Source organism: Electrona antarctica (assembly GCF_951216825.1).
Source record: "Electrona antarctica genome assembly, chromosome: 22".
Classification (NCBI taxonomy): domain Eukaryota; kingdom Metazoa; phylum Chordata; class Actinopteri; order Myctophiformes; family Myctophidae; genus Electrona; species Electrona antarctica.
In genome coordinates this window covers 40,174,403-40,188,428 of record NC_136805.1, presented here as the reverse complement: position 1 = coordinate 40,188,428, position 14,026 = coordinate 40,174,403, and the positions used below count along the sequence as shown (strand labels likewise).

Sequence of the window (14,026 nt, the reverse complement as noted above, 5' to 3'; positions counted from 1 at the left end):
CCCCTCCTATATACAGCTTTTGTCCCTGCACGTCTCAATATTTGCCATTGACAATGAAAGGAGAAATTAGGTAAAATGTCCGCCAAATATGACGTAAACTTGTGGCAACACAAAGCGCCCCTCACTTCACACGGGTGTGATTTGTTTAATCTCTGAGGGGCTCCCATACCAGGAGACGATGTTAAAAGTGAGAACACACTCAGTGAGTGACCTATAGACCATGGTCCGGGTGTGTTTACTAGCATTGAAAACGTCAGAAGATAAAGCAGCTGCCTTTATGTTATCTGTCATTTATGATTATCGTTGTTATTGTTGCTGTTGATATGTCATCTTGGACAGTTCCAACCGGATGCTGCGTCGGAGTACCGACTCCGTCAGACCGTACTGCGTAACGGCTACCTTGCATAAGATCTCCAGACTAGGACGTAAGTCTAAGATGTGCAGGTCATGAGGTGTGATCCCACGTCCAAAGAGGACGACACGATCTCCCACCAAGGACCAACGGCGGAACTTATTTGACGGGCCTTTCCCCTTCGGCTCGAGCTTCTTCCAGGAGAACGTCTCTGGGTTCATTTTCCACAGACCGTTGGAGGTCTTCGGAAACAATACGTACAGCTCCCCGTTGTGCGCAAAGGCCGACTGATGACCGCATCTTTTGGGCAGAAACTGTTCAGAAGCCGTCCTCAGCCAGCAGTTAGTCTCCATGTCAAACACCCTGAGGATGTGGTTGTTGTTGTCGTTGTCGTGGGAACGTACCACCGAGGAATGGTATTGGCCGCCAAATACAAACATCTTTGTCCCAACGATGGTGGCAGAGTGATGTGACGACGAACTGGTGCCTGAGCTGGTGTTCACTAAAGCCCAGAACATCGTGGCGGTGTCCAACTTGTAGAGGTCATTTGTGTATCTAGGCCGACTGTGCCGGTTCATCTTTGTGTCATACAAATACATGGCATTCCCCAAGACACAGGTCGACTGGTACCTACCAGGGTACCAGGGTGTCGGAACCCTCCCGAACACCCTGGGCTTGGACCAACTGTGGGTGTGGACGTCGAACGCATACAGCGTGCTGCCGTGGTGATGCCTTCCCCAGATGTAGATGGCGTGCCCTATAAGCACGGCCGTAGCGGCCCTGATCCAGTACCATGTTCCGATGGTCACCCTGGGCAACTTCCTCCAGAGCAAAGTCACCGTGTTGAAGATGTGCACTTCGACCTGAGGCGTGCCGTTGTAATAGTAACCTCTGAAGCAATACACCTGGCGTCCGACTGCAACGGCATCCGTCAGTGCCTCGTATCTGGTCCCCATCACTGACCCCGATAGTCCTCCATTCGGGTATATCGTCCAGCAGGACATTTCTCACACCGCAGATGAAGTCCCTCTCTGTGATGAGTGTGCGTGTGACTGTTCCTGTGAGTGTACGTGTGCATGTGAGTGAGTGTGATATCTCTAACATTGGTTCAGTGGCACACACGTCACATAAAGTCTGACAAGTCGACAAAGCCGATCAGTTGGATTGGCCAATCAGGGATGCCGATGGTGTGATTACGTAGAATTTCCCAGTGACGTTATACTCCAACCGACCGCCGGCTGGAAGACGTCAACGGAACGTATCAGCAGGTTGTTGAAATCATTCACGCTGTCGTCCCTTACACTGCGCAAAAAGCATGGAATACGGATGTGTATATTACAGGAAACTGCCGTTACACTGTCCAACAAACTCCGGTAAACTCCCGAATTGTACCATCACACCTGCATATTACCGTATATCAACTGTATATGCTGCTAAACTTGAGGTTTATGGGCAAAATACAATGCCCATAATTGCCCGTTAACTCCTTCACGCAGTGTTACTTTGAAAAGTAGCAGATGAGGTGGAGTCGATGCGTTGTGAGCGTGTAGATCGGCTGTTTCTGCTATTTCCGAACCATGTTGAAAACTTAAAGTTGTGGTGAAATGGCTTATTTTATTTTGAAGATTCCAGTCTGAAACGTCATCTCAACCTGGTCTCGAACCAATCAGAAGGTCCAAAGTAATTTAGATGAACCTTTTTAAGGGCTTTTGAAAAAATGTACCACACAATGCTCTAAAAGTATGGGGTGGGGGGGCATTCTTCATTTCACCTGCACGTGTAAGCCTCGCCCAACAAAACCTCAGTTCCCCTCTATCAAAAACATAGGTCTATAGGGTCCCTGCTGCTTGCATCTCTCTCAGCTAAGGTGCACCTTGGCCTGAAAAACATTGAAGACCACAAGTGTTTTTAACTGTTTTTGCTTATTATGGGCATAAGTGCAGCACGTGTTTATTAGTAGGCCTACCCATGCTGCTACCTACCAGGGGCGTGCAGAGAATGTTGGAGAGGCAGGGGCTGAAATACCCTAAAAAGGGCACATTTAGCCAAACATTTAAAAAATAGCAGATCTACAATCTCTCAACACATCGCACTGCGACACGTTGAGAGCTTGTAGATCAGGTATGTTCGAGGCGCAAACCCCCTGCACTCTTTAGCTACTGAAGATGTGGTGTACGATTTCTGCACAAATTCGCAAAATGCTGCGTTCAAGTTCAGGAGAGTTCGGGAAAAAAGCCAATTCTCCTGAATGCTGATATGGCTTGGCACCATAGTAAATACTGCATTCAAGGTCTGGCCTTTTACCGACGGGTAAAAGGGCAGGGGCTGAAGCCCCCTTTGATGTCTATGTGTGCACGTGCCTGCTACCTTGTATGCATTCTGTCGCTCTTCTGCGTTGCAGTGTTGTTTTTGGCAGCAAATTTCTGTTTTAGTCACAGGGCAGTATTATACGTGTCTTAAGTACCAGGTCTTATTACTTAATTTAAGACCTGGAGGCGTGGTCAATGCTGTTTGGCCACTCAGAATAGCCAAATGGCATTGATCCAGGTCTTAAGTTAAGTAATAAGACCTGGTACTTAAGACATGCATAATACTGCCCATAGTCTTCAGTTTTAGTCACGTTTTAGTCACCTGGAATGTTTTAGTGTTAGTCTAGTTTTAGTCGACTAAATATAAGATTTTAGTTGACTAAATCTACAGTTGATTTACCTAAAATGTATTTTGGTGGGCCTTGATGCCGTCGCAATGGCTGTTTTTACACTTTTTACACTTACAAAATAGCAAAGCTCACAGATCTGCTATTTTCAGCATGCAACCAAGTGTAAAATTACTTATACTGGATCTCTTGTCCACTATAGTCTGTTTCTAGCATTTTAGTTTAGTTTTTATTTGTTGACAAAATCGACAGTATATTTAGTCATAGTTTTAGTCATCATTTTTATGTCGTTTTTGTCAGTGAAAAAAGGTAGTCGACGAACATCTTTCAACAACACTGCTGCGTTGTGTTGATGCCACTGAGATCATTTCGTCGTACACGCTTCCTTCAATCACACAATAAAATGCATCCATCCATCGTCCATCCACTCCTGAGTCCTGCAGAAAGCCAGCCCTCTGGCAGCAGCACAGTTAAAAGGTGTATATACGCCGTCTCATATGTCCAAAAAAGATGTCCCAAAATAGCAGATCAAAACGTGTCACTTTGCACCACATTTCGAGCTTATCTCACATAGTTATTTAACCTTTTTCAAAAAGGTTAAAATGACTGTATGTGGAATGGGAGAATTCTGCCTGACGGCTACCGATATGCATCTCAGTTCCCAGCCAGGTTGATAACGGAATAACCCATTTAGAATGTGACGATTCTACAAAATGTCTTCTAAATCCTGACACTTTTCTGAAACCCCCCCCCCCCCCAGAAGCAAAGATTTGAGTTAAAAACGTTTACTCTGAAATAATACAATATTCAAAGATTTGCGCCACATTTTCACTATTTTTCAAAAATAGCAGACCTACAAGCTCGTAGCGCGGCACCAAGTGCCGCGCTACGAGCTTGTAGATCTGCTATTTTTAAATAGCTAAAGCATAACATAATGCTAAAAACACCAAAAAGGGTTCCCGCCCAAAATGGGTAAAATGACTATTATGTGGGATGGGAGAATTCTGCCTGACGGCTACCGATATGCATCTCAGTTCCCAGCCAGGTTGATAACAGAATAAGGTCCATTACGTCCGGCTTAGTGTCGCCCAGGATGTGTATCCAATGCCTTTATTTTGAGGTGGACACGATGATATGGTGTATACCAGCATACACTAAGGTCAGACTAAAGAGGTCCTTTGTCCACCAGTCGACCTTGAGGCTTAATCAGGAGTTGTAGTAGCCACGGGGGTAATCTAAGCGGTGGACATTGCTCTTGTCTTCATGTCTTTATGTATGTAAATTGTCTTGTTCTTTGTGTTATGTCAAATGTGTGTATATGTGTTCTGCATACTTGGCTGCTGGGTCGCAAGACAAATTTCAGTGTGAACTGACAATAAAGTACTATATCATATCATATCATCTGTCAGCCACTGACACATGCTTTATGTGTGGAAGGGTTCTGCAGCAGTATACATACCGGCCGCTTTGCGTTCAGTTTGACTTACAGTAAATAGGAAAAGATCTCAGCGACAGACCGCTATAGCTATAGATTTAGGGTTATAGGACAGACCGATCCCAGTACTGTACTACAGCGCAGCAGAGATTAATGTTTTACATGCATATTTAAGTCATTTTACAGTGCCAAGGAGGCATGGGGTTAACTACATTGTGCAGTACATGCTAATGAGCGCCAAAAAGGTTTAGGACAAAAAAAATGTATTTTCGATTGGGCCTTTTGACTGAAAGGCTTTCAGGAAGAAACCAATAATACACGGGGAAGACATTTGAATATTGTAACCACACCTGGGAGTCTATTAGAGTAATGTTAACTCCATACCTAAAAAAAAATCACACCCGTGAACTGAGTGGTGTAAGGTCTTATATAGACTGATCAGCTGTGGTCTGACGTAATGTCTGACGTAATGAAATCACACCCGTGAACTGGGTGACAATAGCAACCGTGCTCATTCTTTTGGTACAGACAGACAGACAGACAGACAGACACGTAAACTAACAAAGCCAGTCGTAGGAGTGGTTTACACCACTCAAAAATGTAATATAAAAAATGTAATATATATATATATATATATATATATATATATATATATATATATATATATATATACACACACACACACACACACACACACACGTCACTCCATCTTTGAAGTACAAGTGACCATTTCTCCGTTTATGATGCACTTGACCTGCACTTGACCTGTCCTTGAATGTTTGTTTTTTTGTCTTCCGTCATTGTTTTTTTTTTTAGGATGAGGTCACCCGAATATATATAATACATTTTCATTACGTATTATCCTGCCTAACAAGTTGGGATATTGCACGTTATTATGAGAACTAAAATCTCATTTCAGAGCAGAAACCCCACTGAAGGTGTCATTATTTCAGCCACCGAGACAATGGGCTATAAACGTCTCCCAAGGTGTTATTGGCTGCTCTCCTGATGGGGCTCAGGGGTCAGAGTTCAAAGTGCTCTAGGGGAGCTGCTATACTCAGTGGTGGAAAAAAAATAAGTACTTGATTGTTTTTACTTAAGTACAAATATCAATACTGCAATGAATGTAGAACTACAGTATAGAGCGTCGCAGTCCCGCCCCCTACCAGGGCCCAGGAAATGATTCCCCGTTCATTTTCCTCATAGACATTTCAAAAAGTATTTATTTAAAGACCTTTTAAGCCTCGTACAAAGCCAACTCGAGTTGTGACAAATCATGACAAACAACACAATTCTTTTCTTCTTTGTAATTATTTGTTTTGTCCAAAATATTGTGTTTATTGTCATGATTTGTCACAACTCGAGTTGGCTTTGTACGACGCTTAAAAGGTCTTTAAATAAATACTTTTTGAAATGTCTATGGGAAAAATGCATTGGGAATTATTTCCTGGGCCTCTATACTCTGTTACAAGTAAAAGTCCCGGAATTCTAAAATGTACTTGAGTGAATTCTAAATGTACTTCAGTGAAAAGTACAAAATGTTTGGCATTATAAGTACCAAAGGTACAAAGTACTCACTATGCAGAATGTCCCATTCGGCAAGTTTTCAAATGTATAACATTAATTTGAAAATAGCAGATTGCAACGCATTGTGAGCTTGTAGATCGTCTATTTTCAAATGGCCGAAACATGTATAGTGCTTATAGTCTGACTAGTCTAATGTATGTTTTGTAACAAAATCTACAAAGTCACTATAGTGTTCATATAATTCTAGGAGTAAAAGTAGGCCTACAACATTTGCCTCTGAGATGTAGTGGAGTAGAAGTAAAAGTATTTGAAATTGGAAATACTCAAGTAAAGAACAAATACCTAAAAATGGTACTGTATAAGTATACGTTTACTTAACTACAGTATACTTAAGTAAATGTACTTAGTTACTTTCCAGCACTGTTGCTACTGTTCCCCCACCGGGACGGCACGGCGGGGTAATGGAATGGGAGGTCAAGCGGAGGCGATTTGGGTGAAACCTCAGTGCGACGGGGGGACAGGTTCACGCCGGAGTGAAGGTTTGATGCTCCATCTGGGACCGCCCCCACTATAGCCAGCGCCCCACCAGCGCCCGCAATAATGGCCATTAAAAGCCCATCGAGCGACAAAAGGGGGAGAGACCGTAAATCTAATCGTGCGTCGGACCTCGCACATATGCCGACTGTAATTGTATTTCACTTTAATAACTACCCCCCCCCCCCCCCGCGTCTCTCTATTTTCTCAGCAATTATTCAACGTCGTTTCATGTCACCTGTCAGAGGGATTTTTTTTGTTTTGTTTGAAATGCACCAGAAGAGATTGTCTGAAGGTTGCTTGGTCTATAGAGCTAGCTATAGCTTAAGGCTGTTCAGAGTCGCTGCCCACACATCCAATTCTTTGGTTTGGATTGGAATCCGATTTATTTTCTTTTAGTTTTTAATCAAGTCTGAACAGTAACACGCACACGGAAGACTAATCTTTTCTAATCAGATTTGAGCCCACACCTCCAATGCGGTTTGAAATGTAATTCAAATCTGATTCATCACAATGTGTTATCGTCGGGATATGTTCAGACTGGCTGCCCAAAATCTGATTTGTGGCTGACTCAGATTGGAATCAGCTTGTTTTGTCTGCACAGCAAAATAAACGCCCCAAACAACACATTGGGAAAAACCTGATTCTTGCGAATCAGATTTGAACCACATTCCTATTCCTATATTTTTTCAAACATGTTTTCACCCCTTTTTCCTCCCCAATGTAGTCGCTAAAGCGTTATTTATAGTCTGGATTTTCGGTGGTGAGGTGACCACCGAACTACAACATGACGTCACGAGCCACGGTGAAGAGCAAACCACCGCCACCGCCCCAGCCCTTCTCTCTGTTTTTACTCACCACCGCTCAACGTTATTTCAGCTCCGGTGGTCACCTCACCACCGGAGCGGTGGTCACCTCACCACCGGAGCGGTGGTCACCTCACCACCGGAGCGGTGGTCACCTCACCACCGGAGCGGTGGTCACCTCACCACCGGAGCGGTGGTCACCTCACCACCGGAGCGGTGGTCACCTCACCACCGAAAATCCAGACTATGAATGAGCCTTAAGGATATGCCAATTGGTTCCTCCCCACACACATTTGTGTGTTGTCACTGCTGTTGTATCCTATTGGCTCAACCTACCATGTGAGGAGCCCCCGCCGGGAGGACATATGAGCCTTCGTCCTATACTCCTCCCGCCCATCACTCCCTTCTGACAGGTGACCCCCCCCCCCCGCCACCCTCCCAGCTATTACACACAATGACAATTATGACCCGTCCCACGAACACGGGCCAATTGTCTTCGAGACGCCTGACAAAGCTGGATGTACCACGGCGGATTCGAACCCACGACCTCTGCGGCGGAGGGCAGGCACTTTACCTGAAAAAATTCAAAAGATGCGTGTCAGTCTGGACACTTAGACGCGGTATAGCCTGATTTATACTGCCAGCGACCGACGGCTGTCACACTCACAATGAGTAGATTGGCTACTAGATTGGCTATTAGATTCGATTGGCTATTTGACACTGTCGCATAAATTAAGCACTACTCACATGCACATTACGCCATGCAGCGACTGATGCAGATAGGTTGATGGTATCTGAATATGCAAATCCGATCCGGTTACAATAGCAAATAACAGTCTTCGCGATCCAATTTGAGGATCGAGGGGAAATGTTCCAGTCTGAACAAAGCCTTGTAGACGATGATGGTGTGCTTTGGCTTATCTGGCGCGAGAGCAAAAAAAGCCTATTCCAGCGTCAAAGGTTTATGCGTGGCGCTCTGCGCTTGGATCTGACAGCATCAACAACGTGAGCTCTGAACCCCAGGAGGCTCTGACTACAGGGTGGAAAGATGACACTCTGTCTGAGAGAGAGAGTGTATAAGCCTCGGAAACCCAGACGTTTGTATTTCCAGGGAGAGGGGGGTGTGTGGGTGTGTGTGTGCGCGTTCCTTTGCATGTGATTCTTTCATTATTTCCCAAAACGTGTAAACTATATAAAGAAACTACTAAAATGAAGTTAAAAAAAAAACATTCAGAGATTGACAACCCTGCATTTCTGAACCTGGCATCTCCTATTTTAGTCTACTTGCCAGCGCATAGAGCCCCAGTGTGAACCCGGACATGTTGAGTACACCAAGGTTTTATGTTAGAAATGTTGAGTATGGGTCCCCAGCATTATTTAGAAACTGGTGGATGCTAACTTGCATATGTTGAGAAATTTTCATAATTGGTATAATATGTGACCATACCATTAACAACCTATAGAAGGCAAAATATTCAAAATGTCATCATGCTTTATGTAGCATGTGTCAAGGGTGTTTCCATGATGCTGAATCCATTCCAAGCATTAGTTTTGCAAAACAAAATAAACACTCATTGGGCTAAAAACGGCCATTGCCGTTAGGGGTGTCAAATGTATTATTATTATTTATTTATTTATTATTATTATAATTTTGTTCTGGTTACAGTTACAGGAGTTTTCACTACATGGTGTTTGTGATATGAAATGTAAGCTTACCCTAATCACAGTAAACATCATGTCTTCAGTCATTTTCAAGTAACTGTAGTATATAGTCACTTCAGTTGGCTGGAGTAGATTGTGATCATTTTGCATAGAGAATCGTTTTGAATCTGGATTTTGGATTGAGAATCGAGTTGAATTTTGAATCGAACCGTGACCCCAAGAATCGGAATCGAATCGAATCGTGGGACACCCAAAGATTCACAGCCCTAATTGCCGTCATCACAAATGTGATGATGTCAGCACATTTGGGTAAGTGCGGCTATGGCCGACGTTGGTGTACTCAACATGTCTGGGTTCACATTCTGGCAAGTGGACTATTTTGGGTATAGGTCTTCACGTTAAAGTTAACAGTAAAATACAAAAATACAAAATAAATAGAAATCTGATCTTTTCTCTGTTGGGTAGAAACCTCATATCACCAAAACTGTTGCTTTTCATTCTATTTGGTTCCATTTGTACACTCTACAGACCCATAAGGGTCCATTTGGTTCCTATATAATTTAGCTAGGGACCCCCTGGAACTCCCTCAAGGACCCCTGGGGGTCCCCGGACCCCACTTTGGGAACCACTGGTATAGGGCATGAATTTACGAAAAGAAACACAAAAAGTGAAAATATGGAGATAAGAGCTAGGTTTCTGCCTAACAGCACCGAATAGTAGAATATATTTTTGGCTATGTCTGTAACACCGTCATACCCATTTAGACCTGAGGCCGATTATTTAAAAAAAATGGCTTCTAAATCTAAACCGTTTTCTGAAAAAGAAACCATGTTTCTATGTCAGTGGTGCTGCAACCTTTTTCATGTCAAGGACCCCCAGAATTATTTGTATTTGGCTGCGGACCTCCATCTGAAAATATGTTGTTCCAGCGCCACATGCCGCACATGGTGCCGTGCCAAGTTGTAGATCTGATATTTTTCAATAGCTAAAGTACTATAGGCCTATAACATAATGCTTAAAACACCAAAAGGGGTTCCCGTCCAATATGGATTACAGTATATTACTGTATATGCACGCCTGCGATGCTGTTGCCTGCGATGCTGCTGCCTGCGATATTCTCTAAAATATTATATTAAATATTATGTTTTTTTTAAGGACAGATGTAGCCGTTATACGACCACAAATGATCCCACAAAACTCGCTATAGGCTTGCAACGCAGTCTGCTGCGCTCTGGGAGAACTGAGCAGCTGATATGCTTTGATTATAGGTGTTCCGACCTATACTGTCGCTTAAGCATGGCTAGAAAGCTTTTTCAACCTAAACCATAAACCATAAACCTCCTGTGGTCAGGTCACACTTTTGTCGACCTCTAAAATGACCTTGTTGTGAACTTTGAACTTAAGACGGAGAAAGAAACAGCCTGGCAACATTTTGTAGCGACCCGGTTTTGACATCTGCCAGTAGCACTGTGTGTGTGTGTGTGTGTGTGTGTGTGTGTGTGTGTGTGTGTGTGTGTGTGTGTGTGTGTGTGTGTGTGTGTGTGTGTGTGTGTGTGTGTGTGTGTGTGTGTGTGTGTGTGTGTGTGTGTGTGTGTGTGTGTGTGTGTGTGTGTGTGTGTGCGCGTGTGTGTGTGTGCGTGTGCGTGTGCGTGTGCGTGCGTGTGCGTGCGTGCGTGTCCATGTGTGTTTTTTTTTATCCAAAAAAGTGCTCCCCAGTGCTCCCCTTGTCTCTCTGATGTCACCTGTCAGTCTGTCAGCTGTCAGTCTGTCAGTGCGCCCCCCCCCCACCTTTCTGTGCCAGCGTGGGGGCATGACGGGGGACAAAAGGCAGAGTGACAGATGGTGACAGCGTGGCCACCCCCGCCGCAACGCCGCCGGGGGGAGGGGGGGTCTCTACGCGTCACCCGGAGTGACAGAGCGGAGTCCAAAGTCGGGTTCTACCGACGCCTCACGGAGACACCGCCCAAACAACTAGTGTTGTTGTAATCTCACCAACACACACACACACACACACACACACACACACACACACACACACACAGTTTGACATGCATTAGGCTACGGACCCCCCATTTAATGGCAACCATGTCTGGGACCCCCAATTTATATTGTAAAATCAATGTTAATTTAACTGTGGGAGTGTACAAATGGATCCGTTTGGCGTTTGTACACTCTTAGAGTTACAGACCCATAAGGGTCCATTTGGTTCCACATTTAGCTGGGGACCCCCTGGAACTCCCTCAGGAGGTATAGAGCGGCCGTCTTGGAATCGGAGAAGGTTCCAGGTTCGATCCCCCCAGCTCCTCCTGGCTATACTTGTCAAAGTGTCCTTGAGCAAGACTCTGTAACTGCTCTCCCGATGAGCAGGTTGGTGCCTTGCATGGTTTCCTCCACCATCGGCGTGTGAATGGGTGTGAATGTGAAGTATACATTTTTTGTAAATCGCTTTGGAGAAAGGCGCTATATATTTGCAGTCCATTTTACCACATGCACAAGTATACACGCACATCCAAAATGCACCCAAATAAACCCCTCTCGATTCTCGATGTTTAACACATGTAGCCTGGCTAATAAGCCAGACCGAATCAGCCGTTGGCAAAAAACAAATTGCCTGTCGGCGGATTACAGTCTGGAGAGGCTCAATTGTTCGCCCATTTCCTACACCAGAGAACTGGTGTGGCCAATCGGGACACGGTATGCAATATGGGCGGGCTTTGGTACAGTGACGTTCAATGCTTGAGACCTTTGACTGACAGTAGCTCTGACCAATTGCGTCAAAGAGAAAATGTTTGAACCCGCCCCCCGGGAAACAAGATCCATACACAGCATCTCCAGACTCAAATACCACACGACAGTGTGATTTGAGTCGGGCGTATTAGCTAGGCTATAACACATGCCCACATGAGACATAGAGACACACCCGCAGACACACGCGACCTTGAATGAAACACTAAGAGACTCAAAACAAATGTGAGGCACGCTCGTAAAAGCCGCACGCACGCACACACGCACAGTTACACACAGGCCACAACCATCAGAGAACATCACACATGAACACGCAGAAAAACCATCAAACAAGTGCAGTTGTTTTGAAGCAGCAGCTCTGTAAAAATAATAATAATAAAAACATGACAACGTTGTAAATGTTGGTTCCGTGCAGCCACTGGTTCTGTCAGACAGACTGCTGGATCGCAGTCAGACGGAGATCTGGAAACGACCACATAAAAAGGAGAAGCATTTAGACCACCCTCTGCTTTCCTAATCACATCCCTTCATTTTACGGCTTCTGCGAGACATGTCTCCCATGTGGGTGCTTCCGTTCCTCCGTGGCGTATAGGCCTAATGGTTAGAACATCGCTCATATATCGCCAAGGACCCCCGGTCGGATTCCTGCATCATCCCTGCCTCTTCTCTTCTCTTCTCTTCTCTTCTCTTTCTCTTCCTCTTCTCTTCCTCTTCTCTTCCTCTTCTCTTCCTCTTCTCTTCCTCTTCTCTTCCTCTTCTCTTCCTCTTCTCTTCCTCTTCTCTTCCTCTTCTCTTCTCTTTCTCTTCCTCTTCTCTTCCTCTTCTCTTCCTCTTCTCTTCTCTTTCTCTTCCTCTTCTCTTCCTCTTCTCTTCCTCTTCTCTTCCTCTTCTCTTCCTCTTCTCTTCCTCTTCTCTTCTCTTTCTCTTCCTCTTCTCTTCCTCTTCTCTTCCTCTTCTCTTCCTCTTCTCTTCCTCTTCCCTTCCTCTTCTCTTCCTCTTCTCTTCCTCTTCTCTTCCTCTTCTCTTCCTCTTCTCTTCCTCTTCTCTTCCTCTTCTCTTCTCTTTCTCTTCCTCTTCTCTTCCTCTTCTCTTCCTCTTCTCTTCTCTTTCTCTTCCTCTTCTCTTCCTCTTCTCTTCCTCTTCTCTTCCTCTTCTCTTCCTCTTCCCTTCCTCTTCCCTTCCTCTTCTCTTCCTCTTCTCTTCCTCTTCTCTTCTCTTCTCTTCTCTTCTCTTCTCTTCTCTTCTCTTCTCTTCTCTTCTCTCCTCTCCTCTCCTCTCCTCTCCTCTCCTCTCCTCCTCTCCTCTCCTCTCCTCTCCTCTCCTCTCCTCTCCTCTCCTCTCCTCTCCTCTCCTCTCCTCTCCTCTCCTCCTGCATTCCTCCTCCTGTGTCTCGCTTGCTGCTCTGGTGCATGGCACCAAATGGACCCTAACCATTTTCAAACTATAGTGTCCCTATCTCGGGAATGTCATTATTGGGGAAATGTAAGAAAGAAATTCACATTTTCTCGAAAATAGCACACGAGGAAAACTCACGATGCGTCGTTAAGTGTTGCGTTTTCAGATTGTACATCTGCAATTTTTAAAACATTTTTGGGGATAAGTAAGTAGGTAAGGGTCCATTTGGTTACATTTACTGAGTTAAATTAACACAGGATTGTACTGTGTTACAATGAAGCATACATTTTTAAAAAAGAAGTTGAATATTGACCCATTCATGTGGATCTGGTTCTTCATTATGACCAGTCACCAGTCTCACTGTCTCAGACTGGTCATCTAGGACAGTATAGTCGTCTGTGACATGTTATGACAAAATTGGGCATGGTTTCATCCTGATCAGAGCCCCATTGACTTACATTATAATATTTAAGTTAATCCCTATATAACCCTAAGTATAAATCACATGCGAAAGAAACAAACTTCTACTTCTGGCCCACAGTAGCCCATAGTGTGCACAAGAAATGTGATGCTGAATTGGTCCAGTGGTTTTGTGAGGTTATCTCCGGAGTCCGGACACAGACACACACATACAGACAGAGCAACCCTCTTTATATACAGTATATAGACAGCACTTCAGTCAACCATGGTTGTTTTAAGTGTAAATTAAAGTTCGCTACTCTCTGTGAATGATTAGACTAGTGTGCGTGTGTAGATTGTGATTGACTGACTGATTGACTGATTGATTGACTGACTGATTGACTGACTGATTAACTGATTGATTGACTGATTGATTGACTGATTGACTGATTGATTGAATATTTTATTAGACAGAAATGTAAATAGCAATGTACATAATGTTACTATTATTTCTA

The 14,026-nt window shown here is 44.3% G+C and overlaps 1 protein-coding gene across 1 annotated transcript; it reads right to left on the bottom strand.

Moving 5' to 3' along the window:
- Positions 1-306: 306 nt before the first annotated feature.
- LOC306915144 (kelch domain-containing protein 3-like) lies at positions 307-1,356 on the bottom strand (the record flags this gene model as incomplete). Its single annotated transcript, XM_079492393.1, has 1 exon — positions 307-1,356. One exon carries the CDS (start codon positions 1,354-1,356, stop codon positions 307-309), a length of 1,050 nt encoding a protein of 349 aa, XP_079348519.1.
- Between the last annotated feature and the right edge of the window lie 12,670 nt (positions 1,357-14,026).